At 43.3% G+C, this 24,794-nt stretch overlaps 1 protein-coding gene across 2 annotated transcripts in view; it reads left to right on the forward strand.

Annotated features, from left to right (window-relative positions):
* The first annotated feature begins 2,986 nt into the window (after positions 1-2,986).
* Positions 2,987-24,794, forward strand: part of l3mbtl3 (L3MBTL3, histone methyl-lysine binding protein) — a 29,126-nt gene continuing 7,318 nt past the window's right edge. Inside the window, exons 1-12 of one of the 2 annotated variants that reach the window (XM_002939485.4) lie at positions 2,987-3,061; positions 7,074-7,176; positions 7,279-7,411; positions 7,486-7,540; positions 7,731-7,914; positions 9,688-9,742; positions 16,840-16,928; positions 17,299-17,403; positions 22,614-22,749; positions 23,254-23,345; positions 23,478-23,629; positions 24,649-24,725. In XM_002939485.4, coding sequence (XP_002939531.3) covers positions 7,087-7,176; positions 7,279-7,411; positions 7,486-7,540; positions 7,731-7,914; positions 9,688-9,742; positions 16,840-16,928; positions 17,299-17,403; positions 22,614-22,749; positions 23,254-23,345; positions 23,478-23,629; positions 24,649-24,725 — 1,168 coding nt within the window. In that variant the 5' untranslated portion in view covers positions 2,987-3,061; positions 7,074-7,086. Of the gene's footprint in view, positions 3,091-7,073; positions 7,177-7,278; positions 7,412-7,485; positions 7,541-7,730; positions 7,915-9,687; positions 9,743-16,839; positions 16,929-17,298; positions 17,404-22,613; positions 22,750-23,253; positions 23,346-23,477; positions 23,630-24,648; positions 24,726-24,794 lie in introns of both variants that reach the window. The other variant, XM_004911584.3, reaches the window with a different exon arrangement.

Consider the following 24,794-nt stretch of genomic DNA (forward strand, 5'->3'; position numbering starts at 1 on the left):
CCCTTTGTGTGTATTGGAACCGAACAAAAAAGGGAGGAAAAAAAGCAAATTGGTCACACAAAACTCCAAAAATGGGCAGGACAAAATTATTGGCACCCTTAACTTAATACTTGGTTGCACACCCTTTGGAAAAAATAACTGAAATCAGTCGCTTCCTATAACCATCAATAAGCTTCTTACCCCTCTCACCTAGAAATTTTGGCGCCTTTTCCCAACAGCAATTTTAAGATCTCTCAACAGATGTTCAATGGGATTTAGATCTGGACTCATTGCTGGCCACTTCAGAACTCTCCAGTGCTTTGTTGCCATCCATTTCTGGGTGCTTTTTGACCTATGTTTGGGGTCATTGTCCTGCTGGAAGACCCAAGATCTCGGACGCAAACCCAGCTTTCTGACACTGGGCTCTACAGTGCGACCCAAAATCCTTTGGTAATCCTCAGATTTCATGATGCCTTGCACACATTCAAGGCACCCAGTGCCAGAGGCAGCAAAACAACCCCAAAACATCATTGAACCTCCACCATATTTCACTGTAGGTACTGTGTTCTTTTCTTTGTAGGCCTCATTCCGTTTTCAGTAAACAGTAGAATGATGTGTTTTACCAAAAAGCTCTATCTTGGTCTCATCTGTCCACAAGACGTTTTCCCAGAAGGATTGTGGCTTACTCGAGTACATTTTGGCAAACTGTAGTCTTACTTTTTTATGTCTCTGTGTCAGCAGTGGGATCTTCCTGGGTCTCCTGCCATAGCGTTTCATTTCATTTAAATGTCGACGGATAGTTCGCGCTGACACTGATGCTCCCTGAGCCTGCAGGAGAGCTTGAATTTCTTTGGAACTTGTTTGGGGGCTGCTTATCCACCATTCGGACTATCCTGCGTTGCAACCTTTCATCAATTTTTCTCTACCGTCCACACCCAGGAAGATTAGCTACAGTGCCATGGGTTGCAAACTTCTTGATAATGTTGCGCACTGTGGACAAAGGCAAATCTAGATCTCCGGAGATGGACTTGTAACCTCGAGATTGTTGATATTTTTCCACAATTTTGGTTCTCAAGTCCTCAGACAGTTCTCTTCTCCTCTTTCTGTTGCCCATGCTTAGGGGCAGATTTACTAATCCACGAATCCGAATCCCGAAAGGGAAAAAAATCGTATTGGAAACAAAAATTTGTTTTTCGTATTTTGCGCGACTATTTTGTCGGCGTCACGCTTTTTTTGTATTGAGCTATAGTAAACGGCGGAAAAACCAATCCGATTTTTTCGCTACGGCGATGAAAAAGTTGCGGAAAATATATGAAAAAGTTGCGACGGCGACGAAAAAGTCGCAATAATACTGATCATTACAGAAAAACCGCATTCGGACGCCTTCGGACCGTTCATGGATTAGTAAATCTCCCCCTTAGTGTGGCACACACAGACACGCAATGCTAAGTGAACTTCTCTCCTTTTTATCTGCTTTCAGGTGTGATTTTTATATTGCCCACACCTGTTACTTGCCCCAGGTGAGTTTAAAGAAGCATCACATGTTTGAAACAATCTTATTTATCCACAATTTTGAAAGGGTGCCAATAATTTTGTCCAGCCCATTTTTGGAGTTTTGTGTGACATTATGTCCAATTTGCTTTTTTTCCTCCCTTTTTTGTTCTGTTCCAATACACACAAAGGGAATAAACATATGTATAGCAAAACATCTGTTACTGCAATACTTTTCTGTGAGAAATACTTTCTGGGGTGCCAACAATTTTGACCATGACTGTATAGCTGCTGTTTAAAGGAACAGTAACACCAAAAAAATTATAAATTTAAAAAAAACTAAACTATAATGTACTGCTGCCCTGCACTGGTAAAAGTTTTGTGCTTGCTTCAGAAACATAACTAGAGTTTATATAAACACTGGTGTGTAGCCATGGGGGCAGCCATTCAAAAGAAGAAAAGGCACAGGTTATATAGCAGCTAACAGATAAACCCTGTAGAATACAATGGTGTCTTATCTGTTATCTGCTATGTAACCTGTGCCTTTTCTCCTTTTTTCCAGCTTGAATGGCTGCCCTCATGGCTACACATCAGCTTATTTATATAAACTATAGTAGTGTTCCTGAAGCAAACACCCCAGTTTTACCAGTGCAGGGCAACAGTACGTTATGTTTCAATTACTTTAAAACACTTTCATTTTTTGGTGTTACTGTTACTTTAAAGCAGTGTCTGCCTGTCCTTTCTACTCTCTGCCCTGGTGGCTCTGGGGTTTGAAACAATGTAACACAAGGCAGCAGACTGACAGACCTGCCTTGCTGGAGGAGCCTGACCTACATTGTTTAAAAAGTCATAACCAGGGGTTCAGCAAATGCTGCTTTCTATAGCAATTACAAATTACTTTTAAAGCTCTAAAATGTTTAATAAATGCATATTGGAAAGTTGCTTATAGTTATGTTTTCTTTTATTAGGCAAAACATTATTTTTGGTTTTGACATGTCCTTTAAATTAACCACAAAGTTAATTTGCTGGGTGATTATTTTCAGAAATACTGTTTTCCCCTAGTATACATATTTTATCAACCTAGACTCATGTTTTTTTTGTTCTTCAATGCTATGCTTTATTATGTAGCTGTACAAAGCACTGGAATGCCACGCATTAGCCACCATAGCCGGGCAGTCACGGATAAACCACTCCTCTTAATCGAACGCAATTCGGTGGCAGCTATTTATTTTACTTTTGCGCCCCCTGTAGGCGAGCTTTTTAGTTAATGCCAGTCTCCATAATAAATGTGGTTACATTTCTCTTGAAAACTCAATTTCTCAATAATGCTCAGAACTTTGGAGTTACCACATAGGGCTACTATATTATCCTTATCATACCAAATTTATAATCATTCAGACTGCAACTAATAAAACAGAACTCCTAATTGCCCCACTCTTTGCCCCTTAAATTACCCTGCTTGATTGGCGGGGGGCAGTGGGTGGGAATGTGCTGTGTTACCGTAGCAACAAAGAGAGGCGGTGTGAATTTAGGATCTGCCCCCTGACGCCATCTTATGGTGGAAGAGGTGGCTCCGGGAGAGAGAAGAGTGGTGAGAAGTGATGGTCTGCATAGTGAGAGGGGAGTTTTGCCGTGTGTGGGGTAGTGTTGCTTTGCAAACGGGGAAATGAGGGAATAGCTGCAGCCAGAGGAATAGAGAGCCGTGATATTGCAGGAAACTGTGTGTGATGCTTATTAGAGAGCTAGCAGTACAGTGACGGATCAGTATCCGGCAGGCAAGCTGCACCCCAGCACTCCTAACCTGCTGCACACTGTCCTGACTTACCGCAGCAATCCCCCCTCCCTCCTATTACAGAATGTTTCAGGACTTTAATCATCTCCAGGTTGATCAGTTTAACACAATAAACTGCTCCAGGATTGCCAGAAAACTGGCTGAGGAGTATGGAGTATTATATATTGAGAAAGGGGTGCACATAATAAGAATTATTGTTCCCTGCAATACTAGCATAGAAAATTAGCAGTCTATATAAACTATATAACTAGATTTTAAAAATGCTTTCAGAGAAAACCTTCCATGCAAACTTGCAGCAACTTTACTATTAGTTTTAGGTAGTAACATTAACTACACTTTTACACATTCCTAAAATAAGCCATAAATGCTGTAGTCTTATATTAGGAGTATATCTCTGCTTTACTTGTGTCTTGACTGGAATGGAAGGGTTTGCCACCGCACACCTCTTTAAATATCCAACTATGGGAATGCATGCTGAATGCATCAAAACAAATATATTTCATTTTGAGATGTTAACATACTTTTCACTAATTTAGGAAGCTTAACACAGTAGCCTAGCTGGACATCAGGTGTTGGGATTGCATACTAGCCACTACAGCACCTTGTTAGTGAAGATCTGTGCCCCCCAAAGATGCCCTTGTAGCTCCCCATTTTTTTCAGCTGTTTTGCACCATGCAATCTGTACAGCTGTCAGTTACTGGCTCTTAGGGACCAACTCTCAATATACAGTAGAAGTCACTGTACAAGGCTGTGTAATTCATATTAATATATGAAATTCACAAACTGAAATTACTTATCTGAACTGCCCATATATAATTTTCTTTTTTTTTTTTTTTAATAATCCAGGAAATACACAGTAGTGTGCCTGTGGCTCACAGGGACCATTTCCCCATCCCCCTAAGGCTGGCAGATTCATATAACCCCTCCCTTATCTTTTTCCATATAAAGGTGATACATTCTGGGGCTTGAAGTCCCTGTGCTTCCATGGTGGGAGGTGCATAAATTCTCTGAGGAGTTCCTCTGAGAGGAACTTCACGTCTCTGGATAATATCACATGACAAAAGATCAAGGAGCGGTTGTATGGATAGTGAAAAATAATCCCTGTTAATTAGAAGCAGAGAAGCAGATGATTATGTATTATTCTCAATCTGAGGAATACTGTTAAGTGTTTATCCTTGTTTTTTTACATAAACCCAACTGACCCTATGTCAGAAAGGGGATATATATCAGTCCTGATGGTGTCTGCACTCCAAGGCTTTAGTATTCTGTGGGGTGCACAGCCAAAATCTGAGTATTTAGCATGAAATAATCCATGGCCGGCACACCCTTAAAATTCAAAAAAATTTTTTTATTGAAAACTCATTGTTTAAAAACCTGGTTTTTTTTTGAATTTTAAGGGTGTGCCGGCCATGGATTATTTCATGATATATATATATATATATATATATAGATATATATATATAAAATATTAGTATGTAATATGTTATATATGTAATTAATTTTAACTGGATACAATTAAGGTTTTGTCAATGATTCCTATATATGACCAAAAGATTTTAAATGCTTGTTATAATGTGCTGTGAGTGACTAATTATTAATATTAACACATATTTATAAAGCACCAATATGTAGCCCTATAAACTAATAATAAGTATGTATGGATTAAACATACAAATTTACATACAGAAACAACCAATAACTAATGCAAGAGGTAAAGCATTGTCCAAATGAGTTTATAATCTGAAAATCTTGTTTAAATGTTTTCCTTGGTATATTTATTATTTTTTTCAATATTTAATTCCTGGTATTCCTGGCAGCACATTTCCACAGCATATACACCATACTCACACACACACACACACACACACATACATACGTACAGTGATGCTTGGAAGTTTGTGAATTTGATCTAAAACATCATCTGATCTTCAAACAAGTCCTAAAAGTAATAAGAAAACCTAGTGTAACAAATGAAACAAAAATTATTATATTTGGTCATGTATTTATTGAAAAAAAAATGATCCAATAACATATCTGCATGTAGCAACAATAAGTGTATCTTTAGGATTATCATATCATTTGAAGGTGAATTCAGTCTGGTGTTTTCAGTCAATGGGATGACAATCAGGTGTGAGTTAGAGACCCTGTTTTATATAAAATAAAAAGGGGGTACCAGCAAAGCCTGATCACACATACAACACATTTGTGGATGTGTATCATAGCTCAACAAGGTGTCTAAGGACCTCAAAAAAAAGAGTTGTTGATGCCCATAAAGCTGGAAAAGATTACATGATCTCAAAAGAGTTTGGACTCCACCAATCAACAGTCAGACAGATGGTATACAAATGGAGGAAATTTAAGACTGTTGTTACCCTACCCAGAAGTGGTTGACCATCAAAAATAACTCCATCTGGAAGGTGTCTTATAGTCCGAGAAGTTACAAAGGAAACCAGGGAAGCGCCGGAACTAGGGGTAAGCAGAAGAAGCACCTGCCTAGGGTGCAACAATGGGTGTGCCAGGCAGGTACCTCTCCTGCCTACTCCTACTCTGCGCTCCCTTGTCTTTGCCCCCACCACTTGTTATTACATGATGGGGGCAAATGAGAAGGATACTGGAAGAATGTTTTGGGGATGGATAAAGCCAAAATAGAACTTTTTTACTTAAATGAGGAGAGTTACATTTGGAGAAAGTAAAACACTGCATTCCAGCATAAGTACCTTTTCCCATCTGTGAAATGTGGTTGTGGGAGTGTTCTGGTTTGGGCTGGTTTTGCTGCATCTGGGCCAGGACAGGTTGCCATTATTAGTGGAATAATGAATTTTGAACTATACCGGAGAGTTCTAAAGAAAAAAGTCAAGATATCTGTCCATGAACTGAATCTCAGTGGTTCATACAGCACAACAACTAATACTAAACACACAAGTCATTCTATGAAAGAATGGTTAAAGAAGAATAAAGTGAATGTTCTGGAATGGCCAAGTCCTGGCCTTAATCCAATTGAAATGTCGTGGAAAGACCTAAAGTTAGTGGTTCATTTGAGGAAACCCACCAACATCCAAGAGCTGAAGCTGTTCTGTATGGAGGAATAGGCTAAAATTCTTCTAAGTCGATGTGCAGGACTGACAGTTACCACAAACATTTATTTGCAGTTATTGCAGCACAATTGGGTCACACCAAATACTGAGAGCATGATTCACTTACTGTTGCCAGATACATATATGTTATTGGATCATTTTTTTCAATAAATATATGGCGAAATCTAATAAATTTTGTTTCATTTGTTACACGAGGTTTTCTTAATCTACTTTTAGATGTTTTAGGTCACATTCATATAAAAATATAGAAAATTTACAAACTTTCAAGCACCACTGTATATATGTATATATGGTGCAGCAACCATATATAAAAAAATATTTCCTTTTTCTCTACACTAATAAAACAGTGTATTTATTAATTATTTTAAGCAGATTTATGGTCAAGTGATCTACATTACGGAAAGATCCAAAGGTCCAAAGCATTCTAGATTAATTATGGCTTTTTCGAAATTAAAGAGAGTCATGTAAAGCAGGGGTCCCCAACCGCCGGGCCGCGGACCAGTTCCGGGCCGTGGACAGCAGGGCAGTGGGCCGCAGCGCACCCCCCCTCCCCAGCGCGTCGCATGTATTACGCGGCGCGCCCCGCCCCCCTTGGTCCGTGGGAAAAAAAATTTGCCTCCTACCGGGCCGTGCTGCTGAAAAGGTTGGGAAGCCCTGATGTAAAGTACCGAAAATGCATTATACTCCTTTTAACTGTAATTGCACTTTGTCTCCAGGTGGGGTAGGGAAATGTCTCAGGGACCTGTTTCTGACTTTGACCTGATGAATGCTTTGGATTGGAGAGACGGCATTGCAACCCTTCCTGGAAGTCACATTAGGGTTAGGATCTGCTTTTGCATTGATTTCTCTTTTTTTCTGTCTAATCTTTACATTTTCTTTCGGTCTAAATCTTAATCTCTCAAATAATTGTTTTTTTCTTAGTTTCGTCTCAGCGAGTTTGGGACCCTAGAAATCATCACAGATTCTGATTCTGTTGTGACAGCCACATTACCCCAAAGCGGCCAGGCTTTTGGGACAGATACCCACACCTCCAGTGTATCAATCTTTAGCCAAGGTAAATATATAGGTGAAATGAGAACACAGAAGAAATGCAGAATTGCAAGTTATTTTGTGCCCTTTTGCCTTTAGTGATTAAAATTGAAGACAAAGATCCAGAGATGGAGAAAAAGACAACAGAGGAAAGGTGAGTTTGACAGTGATTTACTATTTTCAGGTAAAGGATTTTTTTTTTTTTTTAATAAAATAAGGAAAATAACTTTTTCTTACATGTAGTAGGGACACTGTTTGCAAGACAAGTAATATGTGGAGCGTAAATGAACAAATTATACAGACATTTGTTCTCTTGTATACACATATGTCTTCTTTTCTTATAGTTTACCTACTGTTCAGCCAGCAGAGGAACAGCCAACTGCACCAGTTCCTCCAACTGTAGCCTCTGGCTCCTCTACATACATTGAAAATGAGCGTCCCCAGAGACTGCGTAGGAAAAGGAAACTTCTTATGGACTCGGGAGATGAAGAGGATTTACTGGATGATGAAGAGATGAACCACTGGCATGTAGGAAAAACATTATATCCATTGTATCTAATTTCTTGACTTCTAACATAACTTGTGCTTCATAATTTCCAGTCTTCCAATTTTTTTCACTAAAATTAAATTCCCAAACTTCTCTAGCATGTTAGCTGGAGATAGCTTTATCAGTTTACTTTTCTGTATTTCTGAGAACCTGAAGAAAAGAGAGAAAAATATTAATGGTACAACCATTTTGGTTCTGAAGATGGAGAAAGTTTGTTGCATATAAGATATTGAAGTTTGCATCTATTGTTCTGACACATTACAGCTATTATTTAATCTGACACAGGAACCATAAAGTGCTAGGAAACCAAAAATTTTTGGAATGTGCCAAGTTGTTAGGTGCTGTCCAATGATTATAGGTGTTCACTTTCTACATCAGACAGATGCATCTCTTTTTTGAAAATGCATAGGCCCAGGGTATGCTGAGAGCTGCACTGCTATTGTTTTTTTCGTATCCCCTGGCCTCCATGGGCTAACACATTTAGTACAGAACAGTTTCTCCTGTAATGCACATGGACATTTAGTATGGACACAGGGGATGCCTGGGGGGTTAAGAAAAAGATGGTGCAGAGCTCAGTATAATGTAGCCCAGGCCAGCATGTTTTGTTAAAGAGGAATGGTGGCCTGGGTACTGAATATGGCTCTGTCATCTTATTCTGACCTCCCTGGTATCACCTGTTACAAATCAAATGTGAGAAAATGCTCTGTACTGCCCATGTACATGCCCAGGGTGGTAAAGAGTTCCTTGGTGAGCAACTTAGATCTCAGTGGGGTGCCTAACAATGTAATTTAAGGTACCACTTATCCTTATACCTTTAGCGCTAAAACACATGGGGCTTATTCTCTGTGTTTTTCACACAGCAGAGAAGTGTCTGAATCTACCACAGTCTATTTTTATTTTAAATGGAAAACATGAAAGTGTGAAAGCAGCTGAGCATTTCTGTCTGAAAGGCACCTGTTTCAAGTTCGAGCTGCTGGTGGCGGAAATTACTAAAACATTTGCAGCTCCAGAATATCCCATAAGTTTTTTTATTTGAGTTTAGAATTAAAGACTTCCCTGGCCAGTATATATGTGACATAATGCCTTCAGTAAAAAACTTAATGGAGAAAGGACACTTCTTAAGGTCACATGTGGCTCGAAACATGTTCTGTAACTTAGTCATGCAGTCTGTCTCTACTTAGTGTAGTTAGTATACTGTAGAATTGAGCTTTTTTGGCAGAAGGATCTGTGTGGGAATTCTGTATATAATATATGGATAGCAGCCCTCAGTGAGTGGCTAAGACTGCCTTGCAAATTAATTAGGAATCGCACCTAAATCAAAATATACATTTGTTTCACTTTTTTTTTTCACTGCTGTGTCACTTCAGTTCTGTGTGTGCTGCAAATACTTGGCTTTTACTAAGAGGTATAAAACACAAAATATGGTGCAAACAGTTGGCCATTGGTTTGTAATAAGTTGATGAGAATTATTTTAAAAAGTCAGTTTGACATTTGACATTTGAGCCTAAATTAAACCGTGTGCAGAGTTTCCTTCTTTAGTATTCTTATTAACACAGTTAACTTAATTTGCAGTGCTTGGGACATGTTTCTGTTTATTTTGTCTCTTACCAAAAAAAATGTTTTATTATTGTATAGTCAAATACAACTATCTAGTTTTTCTGTATTATAAATGTAGCAGCATATAGGTGCTACCAACGATCTATGCATGATATCACTCTAAGAAGCTGAACCTTATTTTTTCTTATTTTTCACAGGATAAAATCAAGGCCAATTTAAAGAGTCGAAAAACCTCAAAGCAAACAAAGACAGGTAAAGTGTACAGATAGATTTTGTCAAGACCGTACAATTTACAATTCATGGTCTGCTGTTCTCAAATTCTGAGCCTGCTTTACATTTTACTGTAATCCAATGATAAAAGTGTTCACAGAATAGTTTGACATATAATATTTACATATAAAAGACTGTTATACTTTTAGGGCCTTATTGCCAGTTTGATTTTATTCTCTTACTTTCTCTTCTTGCTTCCTTGTATGGCTGCCAAGAGGTGATAACTCTTGGGAAGGGCACAGTTAATAGGTTGAAAATGCTGCAAAATAATTTGTCAGGCAGGTTTTTATATATATTTTCTTCCTTTGTCTGCTTATAAAATGATTAAAGCTGTGTACAGATTTTCTAGAACCTGGTTCTGCTCGGCACTGAGCCTAGTAGAAAATGCTGCTTCCTGCTAGTGTGTGTATCCTTTTTTTTACTGTTTCTCCTGATTCGATTTAGTCTACTGTACAGTAAGAAAGGAAAGGAAATCACCCTATCTTGCCATAAAACCTAACAAGGACTACAAATATGTAGCCGTTGCATTGTAAAGACTTGCAGTGGTGCTTTTATAAGAATGCAGTGCCATGGTTTTATGGCTTTAAAGCCTATTGGAATCTTAATTTCTCACACAATAGCTTGGGGGACACAGGGACAGTGGGTATAGCTCCACCTGCAGGAGGCAGGACACTAGGTAGGAATTATTAAAAAGAATGCTCCTCCCCCTCAGCTATACCCCACAGCGCAGCCCACAGAGGCTCAGTTTTTCTCCTAGTGTTAGGAGGTAGGACAGGCTTAGTATGCCTGCATCTAAGTTTGGACAAGGAAGTCCAGGATTAGCCTAGGACATTTGGGGGCCGATATGGGACTTCATTGTAGGTCTCCTACAGATCCCCCCCCCATCGCTGGATTGTCCCTTGGGGCCACTAAGTCGCCTTTGGCGCGGGCCATCTAGCACCTTCCTGACCTCTCTGAGGAACAGATGGCTAGCCAAGGGAGCGCTCAGCCCGGATTCCTGGCTGCTCGGTAAGTGGGGGCGCCCAGCCCTCCCCTCCTCCTCTCCTAGGATCGGAGCGCTGCTGGCGGCTTCCCTAGCTTCCCCTCAACTGGCCGACCGGGTTCCCTCTAACCCGAAGCGCCGGGGCCCGCTTCCGCATTCAAAATGGGCGCGTTCAAATCTCGCGCTCCCATTGGCCAAGTCTCTCTGCCTCTCAGCGCTTCGCGCCCTCCGTCACTGCCGCCCGCCCTCAGCTCTGTGTCTCTTCGCGCCTTTTGCCTATCTAAGCGCTGACTGTGGCGCACCGTCCAGGGACATCTCCCCTCCACGAGCTTAATCTCCCTGCCTGGCTAACGCTACAACTGTGGGCTATCGCTCTATCTGCAGGTAGGCTCACACCTCTCTCTCCTCCCTGCAGCGCAGCTTTCTTGGGGCACCTATTCAGGCAACATGGCGGAGGGTAGCAAACAGCTATTCCCCAGGGGCCCAGCCTCCTTGGCCAATATTAAATTCCTGGCCTGTGCCAGATGCAAGAAGCGTCTCCCTGCTGGGCACAAGGAGCCTAACTGTGATGCATGCAGGCCCTCTGACACTGATTCAGCAGCCCCTCAGTCCAAGGCCTCGGATTCTATAGAGCCCTCTGGTTCTGGAGCCCCTTTACTTCCTCAGCCTCCAAACCAGCCCCTACAGGCCCCTCCTGCCACTAGTCAGCTTGCCCCTGACTGGGCCCTGCAACTCTCTAGCGGTATCCCTAGACTCGCGGACTCCCTTAAAGGAGACATATTGGATAAATGGGAAAAATGGCTAATTTTGTAGGCAATTATGAATAATATCCGGTGCTGGTTTCCCTTTGGGCTAAACATTAACCCTATCTGTAACAATGGCCCCTTAATTGGAGCTCCCTATAGATCCTCTCACTTCTCTGTCTGAGTTTGAAATGGAGAGTGGGCGTGTCCTAACGGTCCCTGCCAGAAGCACAGTAGGAGGGGGAGAGCCAATCACAGCCTTGCACTCACACAAGCACAGACAGGCTTCAGTTCCCTATCAGGTCAGCCTAGCTGCTGATTGGTTCCTATCCTACAGTGCAGGGTACGGAGGGCCGCCGGCTCCCCAGCTCATCCAGAGAATTCAGCCAGCAGGAAGTGGCACAGATGGGCGGGGCTAGTGGGGTTTGGGCGAATTTCTCAATAAATCAGTCAGAAACACAACTTTCTTAGCACAATCCTTCTATATCTAGAGGAGTATAATTCCCTGGTACATTCATAATTTTCATAGGATATGTCTCCTTTAACAAACTTTTGGCTAAACTAGACGCTCCCAAGGCTTCACACAAGCGTCATGCACCTCCTTCATCTGATGAGGAGAGCGACACTCCTTTCACGGCAGATTCTCCTGCTCAACCAGACATCTCTCTAAGCGAGGGTGAGCTTTCTGGAGATTCGGAGGCGGTCGGCGACGATCTACCCAAATCTTCCTCTGAGGAAATTGAGGCCCTTATTGCATCAGTCATAGAAACTCTCAACTTAGGGGATTCTTCCAACCCCGCTGACGCTTCCAAGCTTCTATTCAAGAGGCACAAGAAACAGTCCATATGCTTTCCCTCTCACGCACAACTAGATAATATTGTGCAATCTGAATGGGACAACCCTGAGAGGCGATCTCAGTCCAACAGACGCTTCCAACGTCTTTACCCATTTCCGCAGGAAACCATGGACATCTGGTCTTCTCCTCCAGTCGTCGATGCTCCAGTGTCGCGCCTTTCCAAAAACACGGCCCTTCCAGTGCCTGATGCGTCCTCCTTTAAGGACGCAATGGACAAAAAATTGGAGGGGTTCTTGCGCTTGGCCTTTTCAACTTCTGGGACAGCCCTGCGCCCCACCTTCGCCGCTGCTTGGGTCAGCAGGGCAATTCAGTCCTGGTCCCAAACACTTTTGGACAGCATCCTCTCGGGAGTACCTAGACAGGAACTGGTTCCCATGGTATCCCAGATCAAGGAGGCTAACTCCTTCATCTGCGAAGCAACCCTTGATGCTGCCCAATTAACCTGTAGGTCCTCGGCCCTCACGGTGGCCGCTCGCAGATCACTTTGGCTCAAACTTTGGTCAGCGGACCTTTCTTCCAAAAAATCTCTGACTTCCCTTCCCTTCAAGGGCAAGCTACTTTTCGGTCCAGAATTGGACAAAATCATAAGCCAGGCCACAGGTGGGAAAAGTACCTTCCTCCCACAGAAGTCGCAGGGGAAGATTTTTTCGTGGCTCCGGATTCAGATCCTCCAAACCATCCGACTCCTCACAAGCCTCATCCTCCCGCGGCAAATTCAACAACAAGCCCCGCTCCGCCTGGCAACCCCAGAAACCCATCCACAAGCAGACGGACAAGACCACCTCTGCCTGACTATCCGTCCGTCCCCTTGCTGCAAGCTCCAGTTGGAGGAAGACTGCAGCTGTTCCAGGCACAGTGGCAGACTCATTCCCAAGACTCTTGGGTCTGCGAGGTCATAACACGAGGCTACCACCTCTAGTTCACAGCCCCCCCCCCCTCACCGCTTTTTCATGCCCCGAACCCCCGGGGACCCACGCCTTCTCCAGGCATTTCAGACGGCAATCCAAGACTTACGGGCTGCCGCAGTAATATCTCCGGTGCCTCAGGCCGAGAGATTCCAGGGATATTATTCCAACCTGTTCCTCGTTCCCAAGAAGGACGGGTCCTTCCGACCGATCCTCGATCTCAAGGGCATAAACAAATTCATCCGCTACACCAAATTCAAGATGGAATCTCTGCGATCGGTCATTGCGGCCATGGGACCACAGGAATTCCTCACCGCGCTGGACGTAAAAGATGCCTATCTTCACGTCCCCATTGCCCCTCGCCATCAGAGATTCTTGCGATTTGCCTTCCGCAACCTCCACTTCCAATTCACGGCCCTGCCGTTTGGCCTCTCTTCGGCCCCACGCGTCTTCACGAAGATCATGGCGGTCACTGCAGCAGTCATCAGTTCCAAGGGGGTATCAATCACCCCCTACTTGGACGACCTGCTCATAAAAGCTCCTTCCTTCCAGACGGCGAAGGAGCACCTCCGTCTGTCCATGGGCATCCTACAGGACTTCAGCTGGAAGATAAATCTTGCCAAATCATCACTTCGCCCAAGCCAGGTGATGACATTCCTAGGACTGACATTCGATACCAGATCTCAGAGACTCTTCCTTCCCCAAGAGAAGGTACTTCGCATTCAGGCCCTGGTCCGGCTCCTTCTCTCATTACCTCGACCGTCTCTCCGGTTCTGCATGAAGGTACTCGGATCGATGGTGTCCTCCATCGAGGCCGTGCCGTTCGCTCAATTTCATCTCCGGTCCCTACAATGGAACATTCTCTCAGTGTGGCACTCTCCACAAAGACCAGGGCGTCCCTGCGGTGGTGGCTCAACACCACCAATCTGACACGCGGCCGCTCCCTCGCCGATCCTACCTGGCGCATCCTCACGACCGATGCCAGCCTATCCGGCTGGGGAGCAGTCCTGGAGGGACGGATAGCCCAGGGCTCCTGGTCCCATACGGAATCTCTGCTCCCCATCAATATTCTCGAGCTTCAGGCCATCCGCCTCGCTCTGGTCCACTGGCAGACTCTCCTCAAGGGCCAGTCGATCCGCATTCAAACGGACAATGCCACCGCAGTGGCCTATATCAACCACCAGGGCGGGACACGGAGCCATCAAGCCTTCACGGAGACAAGCCACATCCTCAGATGGGCGGAACTTCATCACACCCTCCTCTCGGCCATCTACATTCCCGGCGTGGAAAACTGGGAGGCCGACTACCTCAGCCGGCAAACGATGGACCCGGGGGAATGGTCCCTCAAGACCAGCGTCTTCCAGACACTCACACAGAGGTATGGCACACCAGAGGTGGACCTGATGGCCTCTCGATTCAACCACAAACTACCTCGATACCTAGCGCGATCGAGGGACCCTCGGGCAGAGGCAACGGATGCCATGACGACACCGTGGTCCTTCAACCTGGCTTACATTTTTCCCCCATTGCCCATGCTTCCTCGAGTCATCAAAAAGATCAAACGGGAAGGGGTCAGGACCATCCTCGTCGCCCCCTACTGGCCGCGCCGGACCTGGTTCTCGGACCTCCTGTCTCTGTCTCAAGAGGAACCGTGGCATCTACCTCAGGACCCGGACATCCTTTCCCAAGGTCCCTTCCTCCACCCCAACCCAGGGTCTCTGCATTTGACGGCGTGGCTACTGAGTCCCTGATTCTTCGGAGAAAAGGGTTCTCTGAGCCCGTTATCAAAACACTCCTAGCAGCGCGGAAGCCTGTATCCGCTCAAGCCTACCACAGAGTCTGGAGAATCTACCGGGACTGGTGCTCCCAGGAACGCGTCTCTTACCAGACCTTCTCCATACCAGCCATAATGAGTTTCCTTCAAGCCGGTCTTGACAAGGGCCTTGCCCTGGGTTCACTCAAGGCCCAAATATCGGCACTCTCGGTTTTCTTCCAGGAGCGCCTCGCTCTCCTACCGGACATCAGGACCTTCATGCAGGGCGTCACACACATCAGACCCCCCTTTCGGTATCCCTGTGCCCCCTGGGACCTTAACCTAGTCCTAAGGGCACTACAAGAGCCCCCCCTTCGAGCCCCTCGCCACCATTTCCCTTATCTGGCTCACCCGTAAGGTGGTCTTTCTTCTGGCCATCTCATCAGCCCGACGCGTGTCCGAGCTGAGCGCCCTCTCATGCAAGTCCCCCTTTCTCATCTTCCACCTGGACAATGCGGTACTGCGTACTATACCGTCCTTTCTTCCCAAGGTGGTGACCAAGTTCCACATCAACCAGGAACTCACCATTCCTTCCTTCTGCCCCAATCCTAAATCGCCGAAGGAAGTCTCTCTCCACTCATTGGATGCAGTACGTGCTCTCAAATTCTACGTCCACCGCACAGCGGAAATCCACAAGTCTGATGCCCTCCTGGTCAGTCCCACGGGCACCCGTCTAGGGCAACCTGTCTCTAAGTCCACCATTTCCCAGTGGCTCAGAGAGACTATTCGAAGAGCATATATATCCAAGGGAAAACAGGCCCCTCAATTTATCAAGGCCCATTCCACCAGATCTGTCAGTACCTCTTGGGCGTTCAGAAACCAGGCCTCAGCTGAGCAGCTGTGCAAAGCTGCCACGTGGACCTCCATACACTCATTCGTTAAGTTCTACAAATTTGACGCCTTTGCTGCATCTGACGCACGCTTTGGACGCAAGGTGCTGCAAGCAGTGGCAGTCTAACTCCGACTCCGCTTCCTGCCCACCTCTCATTATGCTCAGGGGACTGCTTTGGTATGTCCCCACTGTCCCTGTGTCCCCCAAGCTATTGTGTGAGAAAAGGAGATTTTGTGATACTCACCGTTAAATCTCTTTCTCCTCAATGGCTTGGGGGACACAGGGCTTCCCTCCCCCGGAAGCAGAATCCTCTTTGCGCCATCTGCCATGTTATTATGTTATATTGTTATAACGGTTTTATATGGTTACTCTAGTTACCTCTTTGTTAGACAAAACTGAGCCTCTGTGGGCTGCGCTGTGGGGTATAGCTGAGGTGGAGGAGCATTCTTTTTAATAATTCCTACCTAGTGTCCTGCCTCCTGCAGGTGGAGCTATACCCACTGTCCCTGTGTCCCCCAAGCCATTGAGGAGAAAGAGATTTAACGGTGAGTATCACAAAATCTCCTTTTAGTTTCTCTTCTTTACTTGGACCTTACCTTTTTTTCTTATTCTTCCACTTTATTGGATCCTGTATGTTGAGTGGCTACCATGATTGTAAACAGAAAACTTTCCCTGTTAACCTCAATTCGTGGTTTCACCGTCCCTGGCAGTTTTCACAAGTATTTTTCCTTTCCCTTTTAAGGGATAATGGTTTCAGTTTGTTATATATTACAGTTTTAACACTCCCTTCTATCTGGTGAATGCTTCCATGGACGATTTTCTAATTTGCTTCATATTTTTTTGTTTATACAGTCTGCCTTTGTATTGTGCTTAAAGTCTCCGTTCTGAGCATTTTTATTTATTTTTTTCTTGTGTTCCCACTTTGCTTTCCTAATTTTCCTTCACCAGCTCCGCCACCTAAGAAAAAATTATGGAATTGGGTCTCTTACCTAGAGGAGGAGAAGATGCCAGCAGTTCCACTAAAATGTTTTAAAGAGGTATATTTGACCAGCAGTTGTAGAGCCCTTACACATGTGCAGAGCTATACTCTATTCCATCCTTCTACTTGTCACATTTTTAAAGTTCTAGATGTTATTTGTTAAGAGTCTACAGTGTTTCAAGTGTCAGAAACCATATGGCTTAGTATCCCTCCTCTCCTGCTCCGTATAATGTCCAGAAGCTCCATGCTTGGATTGGATCTTTGTAATTAATACCTGACCCCAGACAAACAAATCCTCTATGAGGCAGGGATCACTGAGCAAGGTGCTGCTGGAGTAAAAAAAAATAGTCCCCAAATCACATTGTTTTCCATAACCTCAGATGTCACTTCTCTCTAACACTTTCTTATCCTTTGCTTTTGTTCTTCAGCATCAATCTTTCCCACAATCCCGAAATAATTTTAGGGGTGGAATGAAGCTGGAGGGAATAGATCCAGAGCACCCATCCCTGTATTGTGTTCTGACTGTTGCAGAGGTGAGTTTAACTAGGAGTTAACACACTTTGCATAAGAGTAATTTTGTTTTCTCTTTGGCACTGGTAGTAACCCTTTATTTTGTTTTTGCTAGTTTTTGCAAAAGTTAGCATTCAGTGCTCCCTCACTTTAGAGGGGTTTCCTGGGGAAATACGTAGGAAAATGGTATATAATTTTTTATGACAACCTTAGCTTTCGAACAATATTTAGGCTTCTAAATACCTAAAAAATGTAAAAACATGGATATATAATAATATTATCGAGAGACATATATAAGCAACATATTTATATGTAAGAAATACAAAACATTTTAAAAGCATCGTGCTACCAAACATCAAAAGCACTGCTTCAGAAATCAACATACTTAGCTTTCAGAAATTCTACTAGAAGTAGGTTTAACTTCAGATCCAGTCCACAATCAAACTCCCAGTCTACCCCAAAGAATCGTTTCTCCAACAAGGGAAAATCCCCATGGCAGCCCCGCAGAAACCTGCCCAAGCAGACTGGGGACAAGGCTAGCTCCGCCTGACTACACTCGGGCGACCTCGGACACAAGCACCATAGGAGGTCGACTTCAGTGTTTCGCAGAGACCTGGTCGCGATTCATAGACGACACACTTGGGTAGTAGAGACCATATCAACAGGATACCGATTGGAATTTCAGCAGTTCCCACCAAGACACTTTTTCATGTCAAGAATACCAACTCCAGACCTGAAGAGACAGGCCTTCTTATCCATAATAGACTCTCTGCGCGAGACGGGAGTCATCATCCCGGTTCCGTCACATCAGAGATTTCAAGGGTTTTATTCGAACCTTTTTATTGTCCCAAAGAAGGACGGATCATTCCGTCCAATCCTGGACTTAAAACTTTTAAACAAATGGATTGTTTACCACAAGTTCAAAATGGAATCGGTTTGGTGCATAATTCGGACATTGGAACCTGGAGACTTCCTAGCCTCCCTGGACATAAGAGATGCATATTTACATGTCCCTATTTTTCCGCCTCAATTTCAAACAATTTCTAAGATTTGCATTTCACAATTGCCACTATCAGTTCGTTGCTCTGCCTTTCGGTCTGTCATCGGCACCAAGAGTCTTTACGAAAATCATGTCCTCCATGGCGGCATACCTACGTGTTCGGGGTGTTTTCATAATGCCTTATTTGGACGATCTCCTCATCAAAGCGAGATCCAAGAGCCTAGCAGAACGGAACATACAGCTATCCATCCAGAGCCTACAAATGTTTGGGTGGTCAATCAACATTCGCAAGTCATCTCTTGTATCCAATCAGATTATGCCGTTCCTGGGATTACTGTTCCACACTGCATCACAGAGGGTATTTCTACCACAAGACAAACAACTCAGAAATCCAGAAATCCATCAGACTCCTCCAATCATCAGTACGTCCAACAGTTCAAACCTGCATGCGGGTGCTGGGACTAATGGTGTCCACCACAGAAGCAGTAGCCTTTGCTCAACTTCACTTCCGCCACTACAGTCGGCGATTCTAAGACTATGGAAAAAGTCATCACTACAACAGAAGATAACACTTCCGGAAGAGACTCGGAGATCTCTTCTATGGTGGCTTACTCCCAACAAGTTGAATCAAGGGAGATCCTTTCTGGAACCGTCATGGCTGATAGTCACAACGGATGCCAGCCTCACGGGCTGGGGAGCGACATTCCAGAGATTTTCAGTCCAGGGAACCTGGTCACGGATGGAATCATCACTACCGATAAATATCCTAGAGATCAGGGCCATACTGCGGGCACTTCAGGCATGGGAAGGCATTCTAAGAGGTCAAGCAGTAAGAATACAGTCGGACAACGCCACAGCAGTGGCGTATGTCAACAGGCAGGGCGGCACGAGAAGCAGAAAAGCAATCCTAGAGGTGACCCAGATACTGGAGTGGGGAGAAAGTATGGACACTCAGATCTCGGCGATACACATTCCCGGAATAGACAATGTAGAAGCAGACTATCTCAGCAGATACCAGTTTGATCCAGGAGAATGGAGTCTGTCGACGGAAGCCTTTCCACTACTAACCAGGACATGGGGAGAACCAGAAATAGACCTAATGGCGTCAAGGCAAAACAAAAAGGTTCACAGATTCCTTGCAAGGTACAGAGATCCCATAGCGGAGGGAGTAGATGCCATGACAGTCCCTTGGCGATTCAAACTAGCTTATGTGTTCCCTCCTCTCCCCATGTTACCTCGGGTATTGCGAAAGATTGCCAGAGAACCAGTCACAGTGATCCTGGTGGCACCCTGCTGGCCCAGGAGATCCTGTTATTCAAATCTACTAGATCTATCGCTGGAACCTCCGATTCCACTTCCATCGTCCCCTCATCTACTCGCTCAGGGGCCACTCTTTCACCCCAATCCTCAGCTATTCGCCTTAACGGGATGGCTCTTGAGGCGGCAATCCTAAGACATAAAGGCTTTTCAGAGGAAGTAATTTTGACCATGATTAAGGCACGCAAACCAAATACATCCAAGATATACCACAGAACATGGGAATGTTACAGGGCATGGTGTGAAAAGGAGGATCTTCTGTTTCCAGAATTCAGACTAGCATGGGTGCTACAGTTTCTGCAGGAGGGACTCCAAAAAGGTCTCAAACTGGGGTCATTAAAGGCCCAAGTATCAGCCTTGTCGGTTCTATTCCAGGAGCGCTTGGCCCTCAAGGATGATGTCCGGACCTTTCTGCAAGGGGTCTCTCGAGTTTCTCCCCCATTCAGACATCCGGTGCCACCTTGGGACCTCAATCTCCTACTATCAGTGCTTCTGGATACACCCTTCGAACCACTGAAGGAGGTGGGAATGGAGTTTCTCACATGGAAGACTGTGTTTCTGGTCGCAATCTCTTCGGCCAGAAGAGTATCTTAGTTGGGCGCATTGTCCTGCGCAGAACCATTTCTGAACTTTCATGATGATAGGGCAGTACTTTGTACGGTTCCGGGGTTCCTTCCCAAGGTAGTGTCTCCATTTCATATCAACACTGAGATTGTACTACCATCATTCTGTAACAGTCCAAAGAATGAGAAGGAAGCCAGATTGCACAGACTGGATGTGGTAAGAACCCTTAAGGTCTATGTTTCTCGGACAAGGCCAATTCAGAAAACAGATACTCTGTTCATAGTACCCTCAGGGGCACGTAAGGGCCTTCCAGCCACAAAAACCACAATTGCTCGCTGGATAAAGGAGACAGTGGGACGCGCATATCTGGTGCGGAAAAAGGCACCTCCAATAAAGCTCAGGGCTCACTCCACTAGAGCAATCGGAGCCTCTTGGGCGCATAGGTATGCGGCCACAGCTGAGCAGGTATCTAGAGTGGCCACTTGGTCATCTCCACACACGTTTACAAAATTACCATTTCAATACTTACCTGTCTGCAGAAGCAGCCTTTGGTCGAAAGGTGCTCCAGGCAGTTGTTTCCTAAATCATCAGAGTTCTTCCCTCCCTACTATGGGTGGCTTTGTTACGTCCCCATGGTCCCTGTGTCCCCCTAGACGTGAGAGAAATGGAGGTTTATGTACTTACCGTTAAAGCCTTTTCTCTCCAGTCGTAAGGGGGACACAGGGCTTCCCTCCCCGAACTCTTGTTCTATAGTTTATTGTTTTCTACTATGTTGAGAGATGTTATTAGAGTTCTCAGTTACTTGTTACAAACTGGCGCCTTTCAGAGGCAGCAGGGGATAAAGGGAGAGTAGGAGGGTCTTCAGTTCTGATGTCATCAGTGTCCTGCCTCCTGATGGGAGGGACCCTTTACCCCATGGTCCCTGTGTCCCCCTTACGACTGGAGAGAAAAGGCTTTAACGGTAAGTACATAAACCTCCTTTTTGAAAGCGCACATTCTGGCAAATCCAAAATGCATTGCTGAAGTTTACAGAATAGTATACATTTCTGACAATTTTGAGAAATTGCTAAAAGCTTGCAATTTAAAGGATCTCCCCCATGTAATTAGGTATCATCATAAAACACCCTAAAATTAATGTGGGGTCTACTGAACAGTTTGATGCCCAATATGCATAGGTTTACTTAATATATGGCATGTAGGGCCCCAAAATGAAATTTCAGCTACTGCAAAATTGCATTTACTGCATGTAATGTGGGGTAAACCATAAAAAATGTAAGTACTCCCCGGAAAGCCATGTATTTTTGGAAAGTACACAAATCCAAAAGATGGCAAATATATCCAAAACTAGTTATTTCGATTTCTTTTTTTTTTTTTTTTTTTTAATAAATCTTATTTTCCACATACTGTTAGATTCCAAGATAAAACACCAGTATCTGTCAGATAATGACCCTAGAATCAACCTTGTATACACTAGTTTCATGGCTTAATGTGGGGTCTACTGAACAGTTTGATGCCCAATATGCATAGGTTTACTTAATATATGGCATGTAGGGCCCCAAAATGAAATTTCAGCTACTGCAAAATTGCATTTACTGCATGTAATGTGGGGTAAACCATAAAAAATGTAAGTACTCCCCGGAAAGCCATGTATTTTTGGAAAGTACACAAATCCAAAAGATGGCAAATATATCCAAAACTAGTTATTTCGATTTCTTTTTTTTTTTTTTTTTTTTTTAATAAATCTTATTTTCCACATACTGTTAGATTCCAAGATAAAACACCAGTATCTGTCAGATAATGACCCTAGAATCAACCTTGTATACACTAGTTTCATGGCTTATATTTTTTCTACAAATACACACTGCCTGTTTAATGTGTGATCAAAAAAGTACTCTGACCCCAGCATACCAAATATTTTGGAAAGTACACATTCTCCTAAATTTAAATGTGTAATTTTTAGATACAAATATAAAACATCCTAAATATGAATGCCAGGCTCTGCTCTGGCTCTGCTCTGCTGAACAAGTTTTTTGACCAATATACATTGATTTATCAAATATCTTAAATTGTAATTTTGCACACAAAGTTTATAAGGGCAAATATCAATATCAAGAACAATAGTGAATTCAATAATAATCACTAAAATCAAGTTTCAGTAGTTTTGCTTTGCTATGAAAGTTTTAGAGGCATAGGCAACCATTAGCCACCCTGAGCAATAAAACTACTGTATTATTATCAATCTTTCCAAGGTGGCTAGTTTGGCCTTTATGTACATAAACCTTAATTGCACTTGATAATCATTGCTTTCTGCATTAATTTGTAATGCGTGATGTTTGGTTTTTTTTATTATAGGTTCAAGGTTACAGAATGCGGCTCCATTTTGATGGGTATCCTGACTGCTATGACTTTTGGGTTAATGCTGATTCGGTTGATATTCACCCTGTGGGATGGTGTGAAAGGACAGGACACAAACTGCTGCCTCCCAAAGGTGACCGACTGTATACCACACACAACATTTTTTTGTTTAAAGTCTGCATTGTTTTGCTTTGTAAAATAGAAAAAAATAAGAGTTTGTGCGCCATGGTAGGTTTGGAAGTCTCCATCTTCTCATCTAATGCTAATAGAATTCCGGTTATGGCTGTTTCTATATAATTTATACACCTTGCCCAAATTCTAACTGATTGCTAAACTGTTGTTCAGTATATAATTTTTACAAAGGAAGTACACTACTCTAGCTACAATGCGAAATATTAGGACTGGCAAAGCAAAGAAACGTATAAGTATATGCTAAAGGTGGCTTGCTTATATGTCCCTGTACCTAATAGTTATGCTTTTACTCTAAGCACACATTTGTTGTGGTGCCTACTATAAACCAGTTCTTAGGCATTAACTTGATTGCAATTTTAAGTCATTTCTGTGCGTAAAAGGGCTTACTTTGTTATGACGGCATTACACAAAAGATCTTTTTCTTATCTAATCATTATGGTTGCAGGTTATAAAGATGGAGAGTTTAGTTGGGCTGCTTACTTAAAACACTGCAAAGCTCAAGGGGCTCCGAAAACACTCTTTAAAAGTTACAACACGGTAAAATAAGAAATTCACCCTTTCTCTACCTTTTTTTAAAAAAAATATACTTCTCTTTATTATACCTCCATGTTTTGCTCTACCTTTTATCCCTTGTGTTTGTTTATTTAAACTCTCTTCCTCTGTTGACAGCCTGTTACTCCATCGGGTTTCCGGGCAGCTATGAAACTGGAAGCTGTAGATCGTAAAAATCCTTCATTACTTTGTGTAGCAACAATTTCAGATATTGTGGAGAACAGACTTCTTATTCACTTCGACAGTTGGGACCACAGCTATGACTATTGGTATTACATTTGTGTGTATAGGCAATTTTTTTTGCGTGTGTGTGAGAGAGAGAGAGAATATATGTTCTAGTGATCCCTACTTGAATAAATATTTGCAGGGCTGTGGAGTCGAGGAGGCGGAGTCGCAAGTTTAAATGTCCCAATTCACAAATAAAGCCCAATGCACGCAGTACATAAACGAACACGTTGAGTGACCGTAAAGCATGCTTTTCATTGACTGTATGAATGTATAAAATACATTAGCATATTAAAAACAGAGGAGTCGGAGTCGGAAGTATCAGAAACTGAGGAGTCGGAGAATTTATCTACCGACTCCACAGCCCTGAATATTTGATAGAATTGCTGGGGTAAAGTAGCTAATAAGGCACCTTTTCCTAGTAAGTTGAGTAATGCAACTTGAAACCAGATTTAGTTACATCTGGAATTCCTTCAGGATAAACATTAAAGCATTGTTTCTTATATTATTATTTTGAGGAGAGGGTCCTGATAAAGAGTTTGCTAAAGGTGTAAGGGGTTATATACTACTACTCTGTTTCAGCAGCATTGTATGCATGAGGGGGTGGCAGATATGTTTCCCCATTAGCTAACTTGTGCATCATTTCAAAGGAAGAATCAAGAGAAGGGAATTTTCACTCTACAGTGCTTCACTGGATTAGATATTAATTTAGTGATTTAAATTCAGTGAAAACCTTGATTCCTAATTAGATGTGCTATGCCTGTATTATATTTTGTTAATGTATTACTAAATTATAACGTTGTTGGGTGTCATTCTTGCTGTGCAGGATTTCTTAAATAAAGAGTAAATTCTAAATTGATTTTCATAATTGTCCTTAATTTCCACCTTTTCTCATGAGAAAAACATAGACATTTGAAGTGAAAAACAAGCTTTCTGTGTAGCGACAGCACAAAGGCAAAATGCCATGATGTCTGTATTTTTGTGTATATGTATGTTTCAGTGGAATCTGCCATAATGCTTCCTAACTTTCAAAGGTAAAAGCAGTCTGTTTTCTCTTATACAGGTGTGATGCAAGCAGCCCATATATCAGGCCAGTTGGGTACTGTCAAGAATCTGCAATTGCTCTGACCCCACCACCAGGTATGGTCGATAGCTTGATAATTAGAGAAATATGAAAGGAAACATTACTCAGTTGGTAGTCAAGAAGGA

Source organism: Xenopus tropicalis, chromosome 2 (genome assembly GCF_000004195.4).
Source record: "Xenopus tropicalis strain Nigerian chromosome 2, UCB_Xtro_10.0, whole genome shotgun sequence".
Taxonomy (NCBI): Eukaryota; Metazoa; Chordata; class Amphibia; order Anura; family Pipidae; genus Xenopus; species Xenopus tropicalis.